The sequence below is a fragment of the Oncorhynchus tshawytscha genome, linkage group LG11 (assembly GCF_018296145.1).
Source record: "Oncorhynchus tshawytscha isolate Ot180627B linkage group LG11, Otsh_v2.0, whole genome shotgun sequence".
Taxonomy (NCBI): Eukaryota; Metazoa; Chordata; class Actinopteri; order Salmoniformes; family Salmonidae; genus Oncorhynchus; species Oncorhynchus tshawytscha.
This window is the reverse complement of record NC_056439.1, coordinates 1,870,396-1,895,575: the sequence shown is the minus strand read 5'-3', so window position 1 is coordinate 1,895,575 and position 25,180 is coordinate 1,870,396. Positions and strand designations below refer to the sequence as shown.

The 25,180-nt window shown below is 47.6% G+C and overlaps 1 protein-coding gene across 4 annotated transcripts in view; it reads left to right on the top strand.

The window, feature by feature from the left end:
* Nucleotides 1-25,180, top strand: part of LOC112237328 (lipopolysaccharide-responsive and beige-like anchor protein) — a 338,807-nt gene that overhangs the window by 233,089 nt on the left and 80,538 nt on the right. For all 4 annotated transcript variants that reach the window (XM_042329672.1, XM_042329673.1, XM_042329670.1 and 1 more), the window contains 7 exons: nucleotides 2,244-2,361; nucleotides 2,585-2,687; nucleotides 7,496-7,611; nucleotides 7,921-8,033; nucleotides 15,315-15,455; nucleotides 19,488-19,607; nucleotides 24,622-24,774. In XM_042329672.1, the coding sequence (XP_042185606.1) occupies nucleotides 2,244-2,361; nucleotides 2,585-2,687; nucleotides 7,496-7,611; nucleotides 7,921-8,033; nucleotides 15,315-15,455; nucleotides 19,488-19,607; nucleotides 24,622-24,774 (864 nt within the window). The remainder of the gene's footprint in view (nucleotides 1-2,243; nucleotides 2,362-2,584; nucleotides 2,688-7,495; nucleotides 7,612-7,920; nucleotides 8,034-15,314; nucleotides 15,456-19,487; nucleotides 19,608-24,621; nucleotides 24,775-25,180) is intronic.

The window sequence follows — 25,180 nt, the reverse complement described above, 5'->3', positions numbered from 1 at the left end:
AAAATAGATCCTAGATCCTTGTAAAACCATCAAAAAACAGATAATAGTGTCTTTCACAAATAACTTTGACGCCCAATGAAAGAAAATCCCTTCATAAGTCCTTTTGGATATTCTGTACCAGAAGCCACAGCTTGAGGGGTTATTGTGACAGTGTTCCTATGGTGACGGGGCTGATGGAAGGCTGGTACCGTGTGGGGTCGTCCTGGGCCCCAGTGTAGGTGAGAGTCTGGGAGAGAGACGGACGGGCAGGCCAGTCTCTCCTCCAAAACCTCTCTAATCCACATTTAATTGAACTCCAGAGACTTTGAAGTGAGGCTGTGGTGCAGGCAGATCTTATTCCTCTGAGAGGAGGGAGGGAGAGAGAGGGGGAGAGAGAGGGGGGAGGCAGAGAGAGGCTGCCAGGACGTCCTCAGCTAAGAGCCCCAGATGCTCCCTTCCACTGCAACCTACCCTTTAATGAGCTCCTTGAAGCTAGCGCTGGAGCTAGCACACTATGCTAGTCGCATATTTGAATATTTCTTACCCCTTGGTGCCATACCTCAGTGACCCCTCTTCAATCCCCATGTCCCTTAACACCTAGTGTCATTAAAAGAGCTTTGAAACAAAAAGGGAGAGGCCCGGGTGAGTAAAACATTTTTTTTTTTAAAGCTAGTCAACAAAGCACGATAAGTGGGTTAGCGCAGAATCTAAAGATTGGATTAGCTTGAATATGAATCGCAGGAGGCCCGGACCGAGCATCTGTGGCTGTCAGGAGGGCTGACAGGCGTCGAGACAAGTCACTCTGACAACCGCAGAGAGAGAGAGAGTCCATTCTCCACAGAGGGAGATTAGGCTCAGCTCATTTTAGCATTTTTGCATTCTTTAGCGTTAGCCGACAAGCTCCTGTTTAACCTTGCAAGGTGGCAGTCCCCTTGTTAGAGGAATTAGAGAAAGCAGTTTAACTGACTATTTAGCATAAACTGTGCTGTTGACCCAATAGCACTCTTCATAAAAGCGTTGTCAAACCCAACTAGCTCTCACTGTCTCACGTCAGAATTAGATGTTAATCCATATTTATTCAACTTCAAATTTTAATGTTGTTGCAAATGTCAAATTTCGAAGTGTTTAATGTTAAGTTCAGGAAATAACTCTGCATTTTTAAGTTTATGGTTAAATTTAGGCATTAACTCTGAAATCTTAAGATGAAGCATTAACTCCAAATGGTTAAGTGGCTGGTTTACACGTCATCTCCCGATGTCCTCAGACGTGGACAGACGTCGAACACTGACTTGTATCACCGGTGACCTGGCTGGTCAAACCGGTCTTAATCTGGTGAAAACTGAGCCATTAAAAACCACTGCAATGGGCAGTTTGTGTTGGCATTATAGATTTATCTGAACAACATATCACTGTTTTCTGAACACATTTTACATTTGGCCTTGTAATTGGTACTCTTCAGAAAAGTAATCATTTTTTAGCTCTGAATATTGGTGCATACTTGAAATGATCTTGACAATAGTATGCATCTGATTCTGACCATGTCTTTATTTATATTTTAAGCAGAGAGGATACCCGCTGTCTAAATTACTGATGAGCTTTTAGTGAACTAAATGTCTGCCTCGTCCATCCCTCCCTCCTCCCTCTGAATAGTGAACTAAATGTCTGCCTCGTCCATCCCTCCCTCCTCCCTCTGAATAGTGAACTAAATGTCTGCCTCGTCCATCCCTCACTCCTCCTTCTGAATAGTGAACTAAATGTCTGCCTCGTCCATCCCTCCCTCCTCCCTCTGAATAGTGAACTAAATGTCTGCCTCGTCCATCCCTCCCTCCTCCCTCTGAATAGGGCTCATTCTCTCGTTAAAGGAATCCCTTTTTCACGGAGGCTGATCAATATAACACATTAATCCTGCTGTTCGAGACGACGCGTCACTTGGCTGTGATTAATGAACTAACACAGCCTTCTCTCCTCTCTCTTCTCTCCTCTCTCTCTTCTCTCCTCTCTCTTCTTCTCTCCTCTTCTTCTCCCCTTCTCTCTTCCTCTCTCTTCCTCTCTCTTCCTTTCTCTTCCTCTCTCCTCTCTTCTCTCCTGTCTTCTCTTCTCTTCCTTTCTCTTCCTCTCTCCTCTCTTCTCTCCTGTCTTCTCTTCTCTTCCTTTCTCTTCCTCTCCTTCTCTCTCCTCTCTTCTCTCCTGTCTTCTCTTCCTCTCTTCTCTTCCTCTCTCTTCTTTCTTCCTCCTCTCCCCTCCCTCTCTCCTCTCCTCTCCAGATCCTAACCTACACAGAGGGCCTTCATGGTAAATGGCTGTTCACAGAGATCAGGGCTGTCTTCTCCAGACGTTACTTGCTACAGAACACTGCTCTGGAGATTTTCATGGCCAACAGAAGTAAGACCCACAACCAGCATATTTTATTCTAATATTATTCAGTAGAATCACAACCCTTAAATTCTGACATGTTTGGATTTGAATCTGAAAGACAAATGAATGAAATGTATCTTTGCCAGGATCTTTTTGAAAGCGTATATATTTGATTTAGAACTTGAAGCTGCTCCATTATCTGTGGAAACCAAGCCATGGATTGACAGAACTTGTTTGCCTTCCTCTGTAGCTGCGGTCATGTTCAACTTCCCAGATGCAGGCACGGTCAAGAAGGTGGTCCAATGCCTCCCTCGCGTGGGGGTGGGCACCAACTTTGGTCTCCCACAGACCAGGTCAGTCTATCTCTTTCTATTTTGTTCTCTCTGTCTCTCTGTCTCTCTCTGTCTCTCTCTGTCTCTCTCTCTCTCTCTCTCTCTCTCTCTCTGTCTCTCCATCTTCTTGCGGTGGAGGGTTCTTATGTGTTCATCCCCACTGTGTCTCGTTAGCTGACACTAAACACTTGTGGGCTTAGCGTGTAACACTGGCATTTCACGTGTCACACCGTCACGCTTCAGCACGTTCTGAGGAAACCGCCACAGAAAGAGTGGAGAACACACACACACACACACACACGCACGCAGCCCCCCCCAACTCTCTCCCTCTTCTCCTCTTGCCTTCTTATGACTGCATGTCTGCAGCACCCTGCCATAGCCAAGTCCAGCCTGTGTACTGCACTGTCATGGCTGTAGCCAAGCCTAGAGACAGAATGGAATATGAGAAATGTCCAAAAAAATTCCCAAGGAGTATCTGTGTTTTGCTGCATAGTTGGCGTGATAGTGATATGTACCATCCATTTTGTAACCCACGAGAGAGTGTTGAAATATGTGTTTTTGTAAGAGTCAGATTGTGTGGATCTGTTTGCTTTTGTGTTTGTGTGTGTGCGTGCACACGGGAGGGAGGGAGAGTGTGTCAGTCCCATTAATCAACATGGTGTAGCTCAGCCTGGGGGCACCGTGCCTCTCTTGACCTGGAGACAGCTGTACAGTCCAGTCCTGTTCTCACACCATCACTACTTTCTCAGCATTACATTATACATCCTTTACCACAACCTGCAGTACCTCTACCTCAATGTTTACCACAACCTGCAGTACCTCTACCTCAATGTTTACCACAACCTGCAGTACCTCTACCTCAATGTTTACCACAACCTGCAGTACCTCTACTTCAATGTTTACCACAACCTGCAGTACCTCTACCTCAATGTTTACCACAACCTGCAGTACCTCTACCTCAATGTTTACCACAACCTGCAGTACCTCTACCTCAATGTTTACCACAACCTGCAGTACCTCAATGTTTACCACAACCTCACAATGTTTACCACAACCTGCAGTACCTCTACTCTACCACAACCCTCAATGTTTACCACAACCTGCAGTACCTCTACCTCACAATGTTTACCACAACCTGCAGTACCACAACCTCTACCTCACAATGTTTACCACAACAACCTACAGTACCTCTACCTCCAATGTTTCACAATATAATGTTTACCACAACCTACCATACCTCTTCCTCACACTATAATGTTTACCACAACCTACAGCACCTCTACCTCACAATGTTTACCACAACCTACAGTACCTCTACCTCACAATATAATGTTTACCACAACCTACCATACCTCTTCCTCACACTATAATGTTTACCACAACCTACAGTACCTCTACCTCACAATATAATGTTTACCACAATCTACAGCACCTCTACCTCACAATGTTTACCACAACCTACAGTACCTCTACCTCATACTATAATGTTTACCACAATGTTTACCACAACCTGCAGTACCTCTACCTCACACTATGTTTACCACAACCTGCAGTACCTCTACCTCACACTATGTTTACCACAATCTACAGTACCTCTACCTCACACTATAATGTTTACCACAACCTGCAGTACCTCTACCTCACAATGTTTACCACAACCTGCAGTACCTCTACCTCCCGATGTTTACCACAACCTACTGTACCTCTACCTCACACTATAATGTTTACCACAACCTACAGTACCTCTACCTCACAATATAATGTTTACCACAATCTACAGCACCTCTACCTCACAATGTTTACCACAACCTACAGTACCTCTACCTCACATTATGTTTACCACAATCTACAGTACCTTTACCTCACACTATAATGTTTGCCACAACCTACAGTACCTCTACCTCATACTATAATGTTTACCACAATGTTTACCACAACCTGCAGTACCTCTTCCTCACACTATGTTTACCACAACCTGCAGTACCTCTACCTCACACTGTTTACCACAACCTACAGTACCTCTACCTCACACTATGTTTACCACAATCTGCAGTACCTCTACCTCACACTAGAGTACCTCTACCTCACACTATAATGTTTACCACAACATTTCCCTAACATTCAGAGAGTTTTCTGTTGGTATATCGGCTACCTAGGCTTCACCCCAACCTCTCTTCCACTATACATTAATGTCTCAAAAATGTTGGCACTAACTTTCAGATAGCATTTTAGGTACCATTAAAGAAACTAGATTTCCCTAGTATTTGTTCTCTGGCCTAACCTTCATATGGGTTAGCACTTGATCAAGACAAAGTAGAATATTTTGGACTACAGGAAAAGGAGGACCAAGCACTCCCCCGTTCTCATCGACTGGGCTGTAATGGAGCAGGTTGAGAGCTTCAAGTTCCTTGGTGTTCACAACACCAACAAACTAACATGGTCCAAGCACACCAAGACAGTCGTGAAATCCTCAGATCTTTGGTTGTATCACTTCCTGGTATGGCAACTGCTCAGCCTCTGACCGCAAGGCACTACAGAGGGTAGTGTGTATGGCCAGGTACATCACGCCAAGCTTCCTGCCATCCAGGACCTCTATACCAGGTGGTGTCAGGGGAAGGCCCTAAAAATTGTCAGACTCCAGCCACCCTAGACATAGACTGTTCTCACTGCTACTGCACGGCAAGCGGTACTGGAGCGCCAAGTCTAGGTCCAAGAGGCTTCTAAACAGCTTCTACCCACAAGCCATAAGACTCCTGAACATCTAATCAAATGTCTACCCAGACTATTTGCATTGCCCCCCTCTTTTCACACTGCTGCTACTCTGTTATCTATGCATAGTCACTTTAACTCTACCTACATGTACATATTACCTCAACTACCTTGACTAACCGGTGCCCCCGCACATTGACTCTGTAACGATACCCCCTGTATATAGCCTCGCGATTGTTATTCTACTGCTGCTCTTTAATTATTTGTTACTTTTATCTTTTTTAATTTTTTTAAACTGCATTGTTGGTTAAGGGCTTGTAAGTAAGCATTTCACTGTAATGTCTACACCTGTTGTATTCGGCGCATGTGACAAATAAGATTTGATTTGATTTTAGCTGCCTTGCATATAATTCAGAGATGTTGCCCTAACGTTTGTTCAGTGTTGAAGCTATAAACTGGGAGTTGTAAAGGGGTGATTGTGACTTTCTGCTGGCTTAATGACTATAATCTCACACTGTGACAGTGATTCATTCCATCATTTGCCTTTGTTTTAATTGGATTGGGGGTCATTTGTTTAAGTCCCATAGCATACATCATGCTCCGGGGGCCTGCGTGTGTGTGTGTGTGTGTGTGTGTGTTGCAGGGAGATCAGTGTGTGTATCTGCTTGCGAAGAAGAATTAACCCTACTCATTGCATATTTGTCTTTTTCATTTAGTGTGCCTAAATATCTATACCTATTTCATATTGGAACATTTGCATTTAGAGACTTTACTAAGACCTTGGACTGAATCAGTTTTATTATTGAAGTTGAATATCTTGAAACACACCAATCCTCTGGTATGATTAGGTTAGGTTTTCATAATTCACAGTGGGTCTGAAATGTTGTTCTTTGAAAGTGTTGTCAATGTCTTGTTTGCCAGCACTTACGGACTGGAATACAGCCCGGTATCTAACCAGACAGCCCGGTATCTAACCAGACAGCCCGGTATCTAACCACACAGCCCGGTATCTAACCACACAGCCCGGTATCTAACCACACAGCCCGGTATCTAACCACACAGCCCGGTATCTAACCACACAGCCCGGTATCTAACCACACAGCCCGGTATCTAACCACACAGCCCGGTATCTAACACAGTATCTAACCACACAGCCCGGTATCTAACCACACAGCCCGGTATCTAACCACACAGCCCGGTATCTAACCACACAGCCCGGTATCTAACCACACAGCCCGGTATCTAACCACACAGCCCGGTATCTAACCACACAGCCCGGTATCTAACCACACAGCCCGGTATCTAACCACACAGCCCGGTATCTAACCACACAGCCCGGTATCTAACCACACAGACAGCCCGGTATCTAACCACACAGCCCGGTATCTAACCACACAGCCCGGTATCTAACCACACAGCCCGGTATCTAACCAGACAGCCCGGTATCTAACCAGACAGCCCGGTATCTAACCACACAGCCCGGTATCTAACCACACAGCCCGGTATCTAACCACACAGCCCGGTATCTAACCACACAGCCCGGTATCTAACCACACAGCCCGGTATCTAACCACACAGCCCGGTATCTAACCACACAGCCCGGTACCTAACCACACAGCCCGGTACCTAACCACACAGCCCGGTATCTAACCACACAGCCCGGTATCTAACCACACAGCCCGGTACCTAACCACACAGCCCGGTACCTAACCACACAGCCCGGTACCTAACCAGACAGCCCGGTATTTAACCAGACAGCCCGGTACCTAACCAGACAGCCCGGTACCTAACCAGACAGCCCGGTAACCACACACCTAACCAGACAGCCCGGTACCTAACCAGACAGCCCGGTACCTAACCAGACAGCCCGGTACCAGACACCTTACCAGACAGCCCGGTACCTAACCAGACAGCCCGGTACCTTACCAGACAGCCCGGTACCTTACCAGACAGCCCGGTACCTTACCAGACAGCCCGGTACCTTACCAGAGAGAGCCCGGCATCTAACCAGAGAGAGCCCGGCATCTAACCAGAGAGAGCCCGGCATCTCACCACACAGCCCGGCATCTCACCACACAGCCCGGCATCTCACCACACAGTGTGTGTTCTCCCTCCTCCAGGCGTATCTCCCAGGCCAGTCCCAAGCAGCTCTACAAGGCCTCCAACATGACCCAGCGCTGGCAGCGCAGAGAGATCTCCAACTTTGAGTACCTGATCTTCCTCAACACCATCTCTGGTGAGACCAGTGTTACCCCACTGTCACTGGACTGTCACCACAGGGAATGACAACACACCCAGCTATTATGAACATATGTGGTCAATGATGTAAATGATATAAACTCTGTTTGGCCAACATGGTTTCATCCTCTGACTTCATTTTCTTCATAGTTAGTCAAAATATATTCCACATTGAAGCTCTAATTGAAAAGGGAGTTTGGTGTCCAGACATTTAGATTACTAAACATGTTCAGTTCTAGAAGTTTGATGATGATGTTGACTAATTTGAGACTGTTGTGACCGCCCCCCCCCCTATGTCTCCCTCCAGGCCGTACGTACAACGACCTGAATCAGTACCCCGTCTTCCCCTGGGTCATCACGAACTACGACACTGAAGACCTGGACCTCACTCTGCCCAGCAACTACAGAGACCTGTCCAAGGTAACACACCCACGCACACATAGGAATAAAGAGACGTCTCGCTAAAGACAGGTTCTCTGGGACTAGCTGAGTCAGCGCTGATAGAAGGTCCTATAAGGCAGTAGGCTGTGAGGGAGTATGTAGGGGAGTTGTGTGTGGTTAGATACCGGGCTGTTTGTTAATCACTGCCCACTCCCCTGGCCTGAGTAGTGGCTGTGTAATTGCGATTGATCATAGTTAAGTAAGACATCTCTGTAATCACTGGGTGCTGATAGCCATCTCTGTACAACACACAGCAGAGAGGAAAGAACAGCTTCTCTCTCTCTCTCTCTGTCTCTCTCTCTCTCTCTCTGTCTCTCTCTCTGTCTCTCTCTCTGTCTCTCTGTCTCTGTCTGTCCCTATTTTTCTCTCTCTTCACTGACTAAAGGCGTGCTGCTCCCAGCAGACCTCTGCTAGGTGAAGTGAACGTATGTGCTCGCATACTACCTTAAAATACCTTACCTTGAAAAGGCGCCAATATTTGTCCCTCTTGAGATGCAGTAGTCAGTAACCTTCCTCAAAATAGTCCGAGTTCATCTAAAATAACTCAATAAATCTGTAATTAATTTAGGTGTTTTTACAGAGGAGGTCTTTCTACATCGAAGTTGTTTGGTGCAGTATTTCTCAACAACAAAAAATGTTGTTAAACGACAACAAACACTGCTTTGAAGAATGCCTACTGTTGACCAATCACTGACGAAGGGGCGTAGACTTCAGATACCGAACTTCAAAAAGCCTTAAAAAACAACGTGTGTGTGTGTGTGTGTGCTCGAACAGCCAGAAGAAAAAAATGCTGAATGCTGTCGAACACCAAAACTTCACAAAAACGTAATAGAATGTCGTCATAATGTATGCAGAAACGGTTTCGACTAGGAAGCATACGTTAAGTGGTACTCTTAGACGGTATCACTGCTTACACACCTACAGAGGAAGTCATGTAATACCAAGACTCCATTTTGTATTTCACCTGGACAGAAGTCTAAAATTGCATTTCCTCTTTCATGTGCAGAACTCCATTATTTACTAATTGAAGTCAGTCATAAGTCCCCTCCCGCCGCTCCCTCTGAAGTATAGGAATGCTCTCTACAGATGATTAAGCTTAGAACAGTTGAAGATGTCTTACTCTCCCCCCCTGAAGCTTTTAAAACACACACACACTTTTAAAAGGCCCATCTCCAAAGCCTGCCAGTTGCAGCAGCCCCAGAACGGCCATTCATTATGTGTAATGGCGCCCAATGGTGGGAGGACAGAAGATTACTTTGAGAGTGAGATGATGGAGCGCCCGTGTCTAGCTTAAGCCAAAATGGCCGAATAAATCAGCCGGGCCACAGGAAACAACAGGCATGTGCAGTAATGAACATGCAGAGTATACCTGGGAAATAATGCACTCTAGAGCCACACAGAGTTGGCCATTCACTTTTAATGGTGCGCCTGGCCCAAGTCTGCCCTGGCTGGCAAAGGATTCTGAAGTGGAGGTGGAATGCAGACGCGTCCATCTTGCTATGACTGAGGATGGATTCAGCTGGAGTGAATTGCATGCTCTCTGGAGAAGACTTCTATGGCCTTTTTGTGAACTGTCATTGCCACAACTGCTTCTCGACTTCCATACGCACCCACACACTCATCCTGTCATGCACATCAACACCGTCCTCCAAGAAGCCCTCCTTTGACCAGTCCTCCCATTGCCGTTTCTCTCTCTCTACCTCCCTTGTGTAGTGTTTCCCACCATGCGGCTGTGTACCCCCCCCTCGCTCTGTTTATTTGTGCTTCATTTTGCCCACGAGGCTGACACATGACAGCCATAGCAGCCTCTCTCCCCCTCCCCTCCCCCTCATCCCCCTCTTCCTCCAGAGTTTGGACAGCTCAGCCTCTGTGTTCAGTCGAGCCTCAACGCCCCAGGGAGAAACTGAGCAGCAGAGAGAGAGAGGGAATGAGATAGAACAAGGGGAGAGAGAAGGAGAACGACAGAACAAGGGGGGGAGAGAGAAGGAGAACGACAGAACAAGGGGAGAGAGAAGGAGAACGACAGAACAAGGGGAGAGAGAAGGAGAACGACAGAACAAGGGGAGAGAGAAGGAGAACGACAGAACAAGGGGAGAGAGAAGGAGAACGACAGAACAAGGGGAGAGAGAAGGAGAACGACAGAACAAGGGGAGAGAGAAGGAGAACGACAGAACAAGGGGAGAGAGAAGGAGAACGACAGAACAAGGGGAGAGAGAAGGAGAACGACAGAACAAGGGGAGAGAGAAGGAGAACGACAGAACAAGGGGAGAGAGAAGGAGAACGACAGAACAAGGGGAGAGAGAAGGAGAACGACAGAACAAGGGGAGAGGGAAGGAGAACGACAGAACAAGGGGAGAGGGAAGGAGAACGACAGAACAAGGGGAGAGGGAAGGAGAACGACAGAACAAGGGGAGAGGGAAGGAGAACGACAGAACAAGGGGAGAGGGAAGGAGAACGACAGAACAAGGGGAGAGAGAAGGAGAACGACAGAACAAGGGGAGAGAGAAGGAGAACGACAGAACAAGGGGAGAGGAAGGAGAACGACAGAACAAGGGGAGAGAGAAGGAGAACGACAGAACAAGGGGAGAGGGAAGGAGAACGACAGAACAAGGGGAGAGAGAAGGAGAACGACAGAACAAGGGGAGAGGGAAGGAGAACGACAGAACAAGGGGAGAGGGAAGGAGAACGACAGAACAAGGGGAGAGAGAAGGAGAACGACAGAACAAGGGGAGAGAGAAGGAGAACGACAGAACAAGGGGAGAGAGAAGGAGAACGACAGAACAAGGGGAGAGAGAAGGAGAACGACAGAACAAGGGGAGAGAGAAGGAGAACGACAGAACAAGGGGAGAGAGAAGGAGAACGACAGAACAAGGGGAGAGAGAAGGAGAACGACAGAACAAGGGGAGAGGAAGGAGAACGACAGAACAAGGGGGAGAGGGAAGGAGAACGACAGAACAAGGGGAGAGAGAAGGAGAACGACAGAACAAGGGGAGAGAGAAGGAGAACGACAGAACAAGGGGAGAGAGAAGGAGAACGACAGAACAAGGGGAGAGGAAGGAGAACGACAGAACAAGGGGAGAGGAAGGAGAACGACAGAACAAGGGGAGAGAGAAGGAGAACGACAGAACAAGGGGAGAGAGAAGGAGAACGACAGAACAAGGGGAGAGGGAAGGAGAACGACAGAACAAGGGGAGAGAGGAAGGAGAACGACAGAACAAGGGGAGAGGGAAGGAGAACGACAGAACAAGGGGAGAGGGAAGGAGAACGACAGAACAAGGGGAGAGGGAAGGAGAATGACAGAACAAGGGGAGAGAGGGGAAGGAGAACGACAGAACAAGGGGAGAGGGAAGGAGAATGACAGAACAAGGGGAGAGGGAAGGAGAATGACAGAACAAGGGGAGAGGGAAGGAGAACGACAGAACAAGGGGAGAGGGAAGGAGAACGACAGAACAAGGGGAGAGGGAAGGAGAACGACAGAACAAGGGGAGAGGGAAGGAGAACGACAGAACAAGGGGAGAGGGAAGGAGAACGACAGAACAAGGGAAAGGAAGAGGGAGAGAGGGCAGACTTTCTTGTTTCACCCCCTCTCTCTCTGACTCTCCCTATCCCCCTCTACTCTCTCTGCCTCCCTCATCCCCCCCATTATCATTGAAGAGCGAGGGAGTGAAGGAAGGAGAGACGCGGGGCCGACCAATCTTTACTACACCAGTTTTATTCATGCTGTTGGCATGGTGTGATATCAGTGTATGACCAGTGGAGCGTGGCAGGCTGCATCGTCTGGGAAAGGACAGCCGCTCCGACGCTCGGTACTCCTCCTCTATTGGCTGCTCGTTTAGTTTGGTTCGTCATAATCCCCCCCTTCTGTTATCTCTCCTTCTCTCTCCTCTTTTACTCGAGGTTGGAGCGTTGGGCCAGTAAACGAAAGGTTGCTGGTTCGACTACTGGAGACGACAAGGTGAACATAAAAATAAATAAAAAATGTAAATATCTGTCGCTGTGCCCTTGAGCAAGGCACGTAACCCTAAATTCTCCAGGGTTGCTGTACAATGGCGCCCCTGGCCGTGGGATATGCAAAAAAACACATTTCCATATATCCTTGTGAAGTAACAGGACCAATATACACACCCCCCAAATTATGATTATTTTCAGTCTACCCTCCCTCCCTCCCCTCTCATGTCGTGCTCTGCTTTGATAGAAACAGGTCATGTGAGAGTCTTGTGACATTGAGAGGCTGAAATTGCCACGAACGCCCGTGGGTCACACACTGTCATGCGTGCGTGCGTGCGCGAGTGCATGTCCTCACAAATGTATGTTCCTTCTATCAGAGCGATTCCGTTCATACTCCGGGGCTCTTTCTCATCCTAAACTCTGACCTCGGCCTGACATGAAACGCCAGCCCAGAGATAACATTGTAGTCACCACGATAAGGACGCGGTCTTACACTAGACAACCTTAGTCCCTATCTAGTGCACTACTTTTGGATGCTCCTTAGTAGTAGTAGTGCACTATGTTATGAATAGGGTGACGTTTGGGACGCACCCCTGCTCTAACGTTGAGAGCATTTTTAAACAGGCAATTTGGAAGGACTCCTGAAACGGGATGCTTGAACGAGGTGTTGACCTGGACAGGTTTGGGGTCCTGTATTTGCAATGTAGCAAAAACAACGCAGCTTTATATTGAGCGGTTCCAGGGCCCTTGTACTTTGGCACTGCGCGGGGGGCTAATGGGGTATTGATTTCAAGATGCGTCCCATATGTTTTCTGACACCCCTCAAACACCACGTCATTCTCACTGTTTAAATAGGACATTCTATATAAACAGTCCTCTCAAAACCACAGTTTGATTTATGTCTCAAGGCTCTCTGGCAAAGCTCAGACTGAGCCTTCCTAAATGAGTGATTTATTTAGTCAAATAATCCTTAAATGTGAAAACATTATAGTTTGTTGTATCACTGCTGACCCTTATAATTTGGAGAGATGTAATGGTTAACTATATGCTACTGTCTGGTTTCTGCTCATCTTGATAGAAATGTTTGCCTTTGATGTCTTTGACATTTGAATTCAGATCTGAGAGATGTTCTGTAGTGGAAGATTGTTTGTATTATCCAGTTGACATTAGGTTTGATTTCGGTTAACTGTTGAATGATTTTATTTGTGTCTGTGATCAGAGTCCTTTGATAATATAAATCTCTATTTGATCTGCACACGGTATATCAACACAATGTGTTACTGTATGATGCACTTCCTGTTGTTCCAATATGTTAGAGGATTTAGCGTCACGTGAACTATTACACATCACCGACACCATCTTGTATAGTTTTTATTTAATTTAACTAGGCACGTCAGTTAAGAACAAATTCTTATTTACAATGACAACCTACCCCGCCCAAACCCGGATGATGCTGGGCCAATTTGTGCACCGCCCTATGGATCTCCCAATCACGGCCGGTTGTGATACAGCCTGGAATCGAACCAGGGTCTGTAGTGACGCCTCTAGCATAGTTGAGTGGCTATGGGTAGCAGTTGGCTAGCATAGTACTTTATACATGTAAGCTAATTCTATGGTGTAATAATGATGCCACAATAACCATTTCCCAACACCTTCCTAATCTACATTCTGGATGAACAAAAGATAAAACCGTTATCCAAGATTAAAGTCTCCCACATTCTCCTCTTTGAAGCAGTAACACCATCTAACTCCGCCCATGTTTTATTCTAATCTCATTCCCGTTCAAAGTCTAATTAAAAACCACGCTAGCAGCTCATTTATCCGAGCGCTCGTCAAAGTGCTATTCGCAGGCACCGCCTGAACATATTAGCCCAATGGGCAGCGTTCACTCGATCGGAGCACTCCTCACCGGGGACGGCCCTGATGTACGACTCTGTCACCACCGCTCTATTGTACCGCTGCCCTCCTCGCCGCGCATCGCTCTCCACCCGGCCGTAATTTACAGCAGTAAACAATGTAGAGTGTAGAGCACTCTCTCTTTTTCTCCCTCGTTCTGTCTCTCTCGCTCATCTCTCGCTCTTGCGCTCGCTCTATTTTTCTCTTTCCCTCTCCCCCTCTCTATCCCCCTCTCTCCCCCTTCTCTATCCCCCTCTCTCCCTCTCCCCCCTCTCTCTCTTTTATTCTCGCTCTCATTGCAGTGCACTCAGTCTCTTTTTTTAAATGTTATATTCCTCTTCCAGCCTTTTCTTTTTTTAATGAGCTCTACGTTATTACGGCAATAAATCAGTCCAATCGTTGTACTGTATAATTCAGCGTGTGTACTCCCACCCCCAGTAGCCCTGGGTAAGCCAATAGTGTGTCACTGTCAGCACAGCCCAGCACACTGTGTCGGCATGAGGCGGTGTGTGTGTGTTCCTGTTCTTTTCCGGTTGTTCGAGTATAAGGAAGGTAATTGGGTACGGTCTTGAATGGGTGCACCCTTGGATACAATCAGACACACACACCATTACACCCACCCGACACAGTAACAGCAGCATCAGATCAATAGCGCCTCCCCAGCCTGGACGAGGCCTCCCATGACAGCACTATGATATGAGAGAGGGCCTATCGATCCACCAGCCAGTGCTTCATCTTCAAAAGGCCATCATTCCATTACCATTGATCAGAGAGGAGGTGTGTTTGGAGCGAGGGATGAAGAGGAGGGCGGCTAATAGAAGACTAATAAAAATTGAACGGGTAAAAAAGTGATTTCTATAAATGAGCATTTAAATAATAAGCCAGGCTCAGCCAGGTATTGGTTTCTCTGAGATCAATCGGAAATTAATGCAACTGACACATTTTTTAGACCCACAATGGAGGCTGCTTCTCCTGACTAGTATATTAGCTACAGATTAATAAAAATGGAAGAAAGAACCTCCCGTCCCTTGCTATTGATGTTCCTAGGCCTCCTTTCATCGCAACACATTCGTTCTCTCTGACAGACTAGCCGCAGGGGGTTGTGTTTCAGGGCTATGAAGTGAAATGCACTCTGTTGGAATGGATTGATCCTCAAAACAACACAGCATCTAATATTCATTCGGCGAACGCGCAAAGGTTACTAACATCATTTGAATATATATGCCCTGTGTTTGAAGCAAAGTCTGCTCTCTGAAAGCTAAAAGAGTTCAATTGTACTGTTATAAAATGTTTCTTTCTTCTCTTTGTACTGCCACTCTTTCTCTCTGTTTCTCTTATCTCCATCTCTATTCCGTGTCTATCAGTCTCTGTTGTAATAACGTTGTAATAACATTTTACGTTTCTTTCTCCTCACAGCCCATTGGTGCCCTGAACCCCAAGAGGGCGGCGTTCTTCAACGACCGCTATGAATCCTGGGAGGACGACCAGGTGCCCAAGTTCCACTACGGAACCCACTACTCCACCTCCTCTTTCACCCAGATGTGGCTCCTGCGCATCGTAAGTTAACTTCCCCCAACTGTACCCCAACTATATCCACCCCACCTACTCCCAGGTAGCCTAGCGGTTAGAGCATTGGGGCCAGTAACCGAAATGTCACTGGTTCCAATACCCGAGCCGCCGAGGTGAAAACTCTGTCGACGTGTCCTTGAACAAGGCACTTTACCCAAATTTTCTCCAGGATTGCCGTACTGCTATGGCTGACCCTGTAAAACAACACATTTCACTGCACCTATCTGGTGCAAATGTCTCGCTTGTGAAGATAACTTGCCTTTTTCGACAGATTAAAATGGCAAAATACTTATTTTGACCTCAATGGTTCAACTTGGTCCATTTTAAGGTTAAATGAAAGTACTGAATCCCACCACGATGTGTATAGAATATGATTTAGGCCTTCATTTTTGTCACTGCTTTATGGAAAACAGATTACATTTAGAAATGAATGCATTACAGTTGCCACCTACCCGTCATGGTGTAATATTTACTACCTATTCATCATTAGACTTGTAGCACGCCCCATTGCAGCTAATTGTTGTTTTCTAATTGGCCATGGATTCATAGAGAGTCGGGTTGATTTATGTCACAGTGAAATACAGGCTCCATCTACACACTAACGTATGCACAGTGTATTGTCCCTGGCTGGCCTTGGTTATTTCTATGTTGTGCTGCTCGTAAAACAGAGAAGCAGCACGCCGAAGCTAAATTCATAACGTGATTCTTTCTGTGTGTCTTTGCAACATAAGAGGAACTCAGAATTTGTATTTATTTTTAATTTTTATTAAGTCTTTAATTTAACTATGTTTAATGAGTGGCTATTATTCTGTACTATTTTTTAAACTTCTGCTTCGAAACTACTCAATCTAAAGATTTCATGAAGTTAACTTTCTCCCACGTGGTGCTTTTGCTAGTTATATTGGTCACTGTATGTAACCCTCATCCAGCCGATATCAGACTCTTTCTGTTCCATCCACAGGGGACCATTCTGCCATGCAGGGAGGGATTCTAACCTTCCAGGGCCCTTGAATTGTCCTGTAATTGTCCCGGTAGCTCCCTATGGAAACAACCATTGATCCCATCACATCATTAGCTGGCTTATTACTGGCTTATTTTAAATCCACTTTACCAAATGCCCTTCAAATCAAGTGTCAACGTATGGATGGGATAGGAAGCCCAAATGAACACTAGGGCAGACCTTAAAAGTCCCGGTCCTATATTCAAAATCATCTCAGAGTAAGAGTGCTGATCTAGAATCAGATCACCCCCCTGTCCATATAAATGTATTCATTATGAAAGTGTTATCCTGGCTAATAGTAGTGTTAGCCTGGCTAATTGTGTCCGTCTCACTCGGGGGGCTGTTGTTTCAGAGGGACGGTCTGTTGTTTCAGAGGGACGGTCTGTTGTTTCAGAGGGACGGTCTGTTGTTTCAGAGGGACGGTCTGTTGTTTCAGAGGGACGGTCTGTTGTTTCAGAGGGACGGTCTGTTGTTTCAGAGGGACGGTCTGTTGTTTCAGAGGGACGGTCTGTTGTTTCAGAGGGACGGTCTGTTGTTTCAGAGGGACGGTCTGTTGTTTCAGAGGGACGGTCTGTTGTTTCAGAGGGACGGTCTGTTGTTTCAGAGGGGACGGTCTGTTGTTTCAGAGGGACGGTCTGTTGTTTCAGAGGGACGGTCTGTTGTTTCAGAGGGACGGTCTGTTGTTTCAGAGGGACGGTCTGTTGTTTCAGAGGGACGGTCTGTTGTTTCAGAGGGACGGTCTGTTGTTTCAGAGGGACGGTCTGTTGTTTCAGAGGGACGGTCTGTTGTTTCAGAGGGACGGTCTGTTGTTTCAGAGGGACGGTCTGTTGTTTCAGAGGGACGGTCTGTTGTTTCAGAGGGACGGTCTGTTGTTTCAGAGGGACGGTCTGTTGTTTCAGAGGGACGGTCTGTTGTTTCAGAGGGACGGTCTGTTGTTTCAGAGGGACGGTCTGTTGTTTCAGAGGGACGGTCTGTTGTTTCAGAGGGACGGTCTGTTGTTTCAGAGGGGACGGTCTGTTGTTTCAGAGGGGACGGTCTGTTGTTTCAGAGGGGACGGTCTGTTGTTTCAGAGGGGACGGTCTGTTGTTTCAGAGGGACGGTCTGTTGTTTCAGAGGGACGGTCTGTTGTTTCAGAGGGACGGTCTGTTGTTTCAGAGGGACGGTCTGTTGTTTCAGAGGGACGGTCTGTTGTTTCAGAGGGACGGTCTGTTGTTTCAGAGGGACGGTCTGTTGTTTCAGAGGGACGGTCTGTTGTTTCAGAGGGACGGTCTGTTGTTTCAGAGGGACGGTCTGTTGTTTCAGAGGGACGGTCTGTTGTTTCAGAGGGACGGTCTGTTGTTTCAGAGGGACGGTCTGTTGTTTCAGAGGGACGGTCTGTTGTTTCAGAGGGACGGTCTGTTGTTTCAGAGGGACGGTCTGTTGTTTCAGAGGGACGGTCTGTTGTTTCAGAGGGACGGTCTGTTGTTTCAGAGGGACGGTCTGTTGTTTCAGAGGACGGTCTGTTGTTTCAGAGGGACGGTCTGTTGTTTCAGAGGGACGGTCTGTTGTTTCAGAGGGACGGTCTGTTGTTTCAGAGGGACGGTCTGTTGTTTCAGAGGGACGGTCTGTTGTTTCAGAGGGACGGTCTGTTGTTTCAGAGGGACGGTCTGTTGTTTCAGAGGGACGGTCTGTTGTTTCAGAGGGACGGTCTGTTGTTTCAGAGGGACGGTCTGTTGTTTCAGAGGGACGGTCTGTTGTTTCAGAGGGACGGTCTGTTGTTTCAGAGGGACGGTCTGTTGTTTCAGAGGGACGGTCTGTTGTTTCAGAGGGACGGTCTGTTGTTTCAGAGGGACGGTCTGTTGTTTCAGAGGGACGGTCTGTTGTTTCAGAGGGACGGTCTGTTGTTTCAGAGGGACGGTCTGTTGTTTCAGAGGGACGGTCTGTTGTTTCAGAGGGACGGTCTGTTGTTTCAGAGGGACGGTCTGTTGTTTCAGAGGGACGGTCTGTTGTTTCAGAGGGACGGTCTGTTGATCGACACAAGCAAGATTAAGCGTGATTAGAAAAGCACCAATAACACACCTCTACAGGCTTCACAACCACACAGTGACGCCTGCCGTTCGCTTTAGTTCATTTCAGTGGTTTGTGACAAAGTGTCAACAAGGCAGACAATCTGTCGTCGTTGCATTAAGGGTATTAGCTGTAAGATATTACCTTAAAAAGCAACTTTTGGAAATGTAGATTACAGAAATGTAAAGCTAGATTTGAGCGTTGTTGCAAAACATGTGTTTTTTAGCCAATAGCAAATGCTGTTTTTTTTTTGGTAATATACACTTTGAAATTCAGTACATACACTGAGTGTACAAAACATTAAGAACACCTACTCTTTCCATTACACAGACTGACCAGGTGAAAGCTATGACCCCTTATTGATGTCACTTGTTAAAGCCACTTCAGTCAGTGTAGATGAAGGGGAAAGGCAGGTCAATAAGGGATGTTTAAGCCTGGAGACAATTGAGACATGGGTTGTGTATGTGTGCCATTCAGAGGGTGATAAAAATAGTGCTTTTTAACAGGGTATGGTAGTAGGTGCCAGGCGCACCGGTTTGTGTCAAGAACTGCAACGCTGCTGGGTTTTTCACACTCAACAGTTTCCTGTGTGTATTAAGAATGTTCCTCCTCCCAAAGGACATCCAGCCAACTTGACACAACTGTGGGAAGCATTGGAGTCAACATGGGCAAGCATTCCTTTAGAGCACTTTTGACACCCTGTAGACTGGATTCCTGACTGATTAAGGCTGTTTTGAGGGGGTATACTCAGTGTACACATTCAGACTCATTTTACCATAGTATAAAAACGCTTAATCATAAGGATATGGGGTCAAATGTCATTTCTTCTTCTCCTTTTTCTCAAATGTACAGTACACCACAGTGTGTCAGCACACTATTTGGAGGATATGTGGATAACTGATCATTCTCTCATTCTTCTTCTCTCGTTCTCTTCTCTCGTTCTCTTCCATTATTCTTCTTCTCTCATTTTCCAGGAACCCTTCACCACCATGTTCCTCAACTTCCAGGGAGGGAAGTTTGACCACGCTGACCGCACCTTCTCCTCCGTGTCCCGGGCCTGGAGGAACTGCCAGAGAGACACGTCTGACGTCAAGGTAGCGACACACGCGCACACACACACACACACACACACACACACACACACACACACACACACACACACACACACACTGCCGCCACCTCCTCACAGTGGAGCTAGCTGTTGAAAGACAGACAGTGTACCAGAGTATCGACTAGAGAGGGCCTCTGAGGTCTGCACACTTCTCTGGACGTTCACACACAAGTTCACACACACCGAGACCCTCAACACCTCCAGACCCTTCAGCAGCCCGCCAGTGTGGGGAGAGGCCACCACTGTCCAGACCCCAGGAGACAGGGAACATACTAGGTTAGGAGGAGAGGCCACCACTGTCCAGACCCCAGGAGACATACTAGGATAGGAGGAGAGGCCACCACTGTCCAGACCCCAGGGAACATACTAGGATAGGAGGAGAGGCCACCACTGTCCAGACCCCAGGAGACAGGGAACATCCTAGGATAGGAGGAGAGGCCACCACTGTCCAGACCCCAGGAGACAGGGAACATCCTAGGATAGAAGGAGAGGCCACCACTGTCCAGACCCCAGGAGACAGGGAACATCCTAGGATAGGAGGAGAGGCCACCACTGTCCAGACCCCAGGAGCCAGGGAACATACTAGGATAGGAGGAGAGGCCACCACTGTCCAGACGCCAGGGAACATACTAGGATAGGAGGAGAGGCCACCACTGTCCAGACCCCAGGAGACAGGGAACATCCTAGGATAGGAGGAGAGGCTACCACTGTCCAGACCCCAGGAGACAGGGAACATCCTAGGATAGGAGGAGAGGCCACCACTGTCCAGACCCCAGGAGCCAGGGAACATCCTAGGATAGGAGGAGAGGCCACCACTGTCCAGACCCCCGGAGCCAGGGAACATCCTAGGATAGGAGGAGAGGCCACCACTGTCCAGACCCCAGGGAACATACTAGGATAGGAGGAGAGGCCACCACTGTCCAAACAAACATTCAACTTTCAAATTACACCCTTTTCATTGAATTAGCCTAAAGCCTTCTCAAAGGCCCCTCTTCTCTCTCTCATCACCGGAGAGAGAAAGTGGCTAATCTAATGAGCAAACAAACACACTGGTTTAAAAACAACAAGCCCACTTCCTCACATCTTAAACCTGTCCACTCCACAAAACCTGACCTCAAACTGAAGGTCGGCCATTTTACGAGGCCTCTTGCTTCCATGGGGTCGACCCGGGGAGACCTGGTGTAAATTTGTCCAATCTGAGGTGGCGGCACGGCCCCCTGTATTTCCCCCACCTTGTTAAGAAGGGCCGGGGGGGGGAGTGAAGGGCTGAAGGAGACCCCCTGTATTTCCCCCACCTTGTTAAGAAGGGCCGGGGGGGTGAAGGGCTGAAGGAGACCCCCTGTATTTCCCCCACCTAGTTAAGAAGGGCCGGGGGGGGTGAAGGGCTGAAGGAGACCCCTGGCCCTTCTTAACAAGGTGGGGGAAATACAGGGGGCCTCCCCACTACACTCTCTGCCCCGGTCCCTCCATTATGTGCAGTGGCCCCTGCTCTACTGTGGTCCCAGCTTCCGTGATCCCCAATCCTGTCCTGTCATGGGTCACTGCAGGGGCCATAGGTCCCCTCCCCCCAGTACACTTCAACAGTACACACACACACAACGATGCCTTTGGGCTAAGGCAAAAGGTCAGGAGGGGTCAGGGGATTGTGGCCGGAGGTCATCACGGTCTCTCCTACGCTACAGACAGACTGGACTGGCGTCTTTAACCTGTTATCACCACGTTATGCACTGGGATACAAAACGCACTAAGACTTTTCCCACCCTTTAGAAGGAATAGAAGGTTCTTAGAGTTTCCTACAATAGTCCTGAAGCTAAAGCTAAATGGTATACTTAGCATGCTAAATTGATACATCTCATTTGTAACCCTTCTTTGTTAACAAGGTGAATGAGATCATCCATGCGAGGAAAGAACGTTCTGTTATTTTGACGTGGCTAAACTCAACTCAACATGGAAGCTGTATTATTGAGTGCAGGGTTGAGCCTGGTCCTGTGTGTTTTGATGTGGAGTGGAGCTCTTGTGGTTGATCCACTGTGACAGGTCTAGACTGAGACCAAGCTAGGTTCTCTCTCTCCCTGGGCTTTCGCAATCAAGTGTTACCGGTAATGCGAGCCATATGTTTTATCATTGGAGACGAAGTGCGATCAACCGTCAACTCCTTCCAACTCCCCCAGCCACCACTCCACCCGACCCAGGCCCAAAGAGCAGGCCAAGTCTACATTTGAAACAAGATGGCTGCCTGTACTCATAAATGTTTTAAGAGCATGGGTCACTTGTTAAAAGAGGAGGGTTCGGGCCTTAGAGACCCAAACTGTAGCAGAGGATTGGTCTGACCCGCCATAGACCCAAAGCCCAGTGGAGAGGGGGCCCACTGTTCTGACCCGCCATAGACCCAAAGCCCAGTGGAGAGGGGGCCCACTGTTCTGACCCGCCATAGACCCAAAGCCCAGTGGAGAGGGGGCCCAATGTTCTGACCCGCCATAGACCCAAAGCCCAGTGGAGAGGGGGCCCAATAGGCCAAAGGTTCAATTCAAGATTGACTGAAGTAGCGAAGGAGGGGGGAGGAGGCAGGGCAGCGGGGGGGGAGGGTAGAAGGATTAGTTTGAACCTTTGATCAGTAGTCTCCGAAGCTTTCATGGTAGTATGACATGGATTGGTTGTGATGACAGAACATGTGCTTGGTTCTTTCTCTCCTGACTGAGCTCCGGTCCATCTGTAGGTTTGGATATGTGGTTATGGACTGACACAGGGTATCTCTCCGGGCTAGCTTCCGCCCCATGTCTCGGGTTACTACCCACACACATCTAGAGGAAGTGAACTCACTAGCGTCCTGTCTAATCGTGTATTTGTCTCCGTCCTGTTGGATGCAGTGAGGACTGTTCTCAGGTCTGAGCTTGATTGATAGACAGCCTTCCAGGGATTCTGTGTGTGCTGTTGTGTGCGTGCGTACATGTGCGTACATGCGTGCAGCCCTTACAGAACATCTCATCACATGCGCTGACCAGTTCCCAGCTCCTACCTGTAGCCTATTTGCCAGTATGTATTTGCATGTCAGGTTGTCACACACAGCCATGTCACAGGGAGACGAGGACATGACCGATGGGTGTTGACTCTGGTCTGGTCATCCCTGATGTCAGAATGTCACCCTGTCTCTCTCTCTCTGTCCATCAGGACAGTGACCAGTCAGCAGGCCCAGTCACACTGGGTTCTGTCAAACAGTTCAGGGTCTTGTTCATTAAGTCCTACCGTAGCAAAACCTAGGCACTCCGTTTTGTACGTTTTGTGCCAACTGAACACGACCTAGGAGACGGTTCACTGGTTCAGCTCTAGTCGGACAGAACTGTGTAATAAGTGTTCCTTATTGGACAAGTTCCGTTTCAGACAAGTAGTCCCTCCCCTGTCTCACTCTGTTTTATTACGTTTTGTGCCAACTGAACACGACCCAGGACACGTTACAAGGCAACTGCTCCTCAATGCTTTATTAACAGGTTATTTTATTAGGAGTTACTCACTCATTAGCTATTGTTTTATAGTGGTATCAAATGAAGAGTTATACTTGTGTTGTGGCTTGTCTTCATACTTGCGGTGCTCTGTTTATATGTCTCATATACTGGCTGTGGGTGTATCATGTTGAAATATGAGTGCTCGCTCCATACGTAAATCCATGGTTCAATTCCCTGCTGTGGAATATGGCCGTAGTTCATGTTTGACACTTGTTATGTTGATGGGTAGGTTCAGTATATCACGAGGGGTAGATGTACGCTGATTAAACACGGGATTGACATTGGGTGTCGTGCTATTGTTTGTTGTACGTATCAGGAGGCGCCCGGGAAGTGGGTTAATTCCACACACGCTTCCATTGTCCAGTCTTACCAGTTAGTTCCACTTGCCCACACACACACTCCTAACGACGTTAGTGTTTTATTTCTGTTTGCGGGAGGGCAAAGATTTATCACCATATGTTTTGGTTTGCCCCATAATCTAAACGTTGTCTTTCTGTATATGAAGGCATTTCATACACATTGAGGCTGAGCTATGGTTTGTTAGAAATGAAGCCGTGTTTAACGTTTACACCCTCAGGGTCTTAACAATCGAGCTCTTCAGTTTACACGAACGTTGATGTTTTTCTGGGGCCCATCGTGAAATGTCATAATTCCATAACGAAGTGTTCAACTGTGCACAGACACACAATCACATTCTGGTGAGTTCTGTGACCTGTCGCTCCTTCTAATCCTTCAGAAAATCCTTTGAGAAGCATAGAACAGAGAACATCATACGATTACAGACAACCCCCCTTTCAAAAAGCGTGGAAACCCCAGCACGCACGCACACACACACACGCGCGCTAGGTTTTGATGCCTTTTATCGGCCTGCCTGCTTGCAGCGTGGTAGCAGGCAGGCAGCAGATGAGCAGTCTGAAATGTAATTTCCATGAGTAATGGCACAGCTCAAGTGTTGCGACTAGCGTCTGACTAGCTGTCTGAGGGACGACAGTGGCAGTCCCAGATTAAAGGACCTTCCGCTCACACACACACACACACACACACACACACACACACACACACACACACACACACACACATATCCACATGCTTTCTAAATGTATTTACACCATGTCTTCTCTTTCTCTCTCTCTCTTTCTTTCTGTTAATGAACTCTCTCTCTAAACTGTAGCTTCTCACTCTGAAGGTCACAGTCCCCTGTTCTTTCTACCTGGCTGTGGGTCCTCAGTAGTCACATTCTAATGTCGTGTCCCACACACTGAGACTGGAGGCTGTATCACAGAGCATCTTGTCAGTGTTATTCTAATGAGGAAATGGCTTACTGTGATACTGTTCACCCTAACTAAAAGGGTCGATTTATTGACTACAAATGTGAGACAAAACTATTCTGAATGTACTGTATCCACTATCAGTACATGAACGTGAAATAACTTAGTGAAGGGACGGTTCAGGTTGGCTCTACAGTGTTAATGTCTGTCTGTCTGTCTGTCTGTCCAGGAGTTGACCCCAGAGTTCTACTACCTCCCTGAGATGTTTGTAAACGCCAACAACTACAGCCTGGGGGTGATGGAGGATGGGACTGTGGTGTCTGACGTGGAGCTACCGCCCTGGGCCAAGACCCCCGAGGAGTTTGTACGCATCAATAGACTGGTACGTCACACACGCACGCACACACACACACACACACAGCAGTCCTCTTCCTCACATGTCATCAAACCACTCCTCTGAAGCCCTGTCAGATCTCTACCCCTCCTCCACGCTAGGCTAGCTTAGCAGGAAATGCTAATGTAAAGAGACAGTGTTATTTCCTGCCCAGCTCCGGTCCCTTCCTGTTACCTGATCCTCCCGCTCCTCTGACATGACTCTGCTTTGCCAGCAGACTTATCAAAGACCATCTCACACGGCCAAGGAGTTATTGAGGAGGATGATGTGGTGCCCAGTTTCTGATCTCTCCCTCCTGTCCCCAAGCACACCAGACCTGTGTATATTTAGTTGTCTGAATTACTGTCGTAGTTTTATAGCACCACAGTGACTGCAGTGTCCTCTTACACACAGA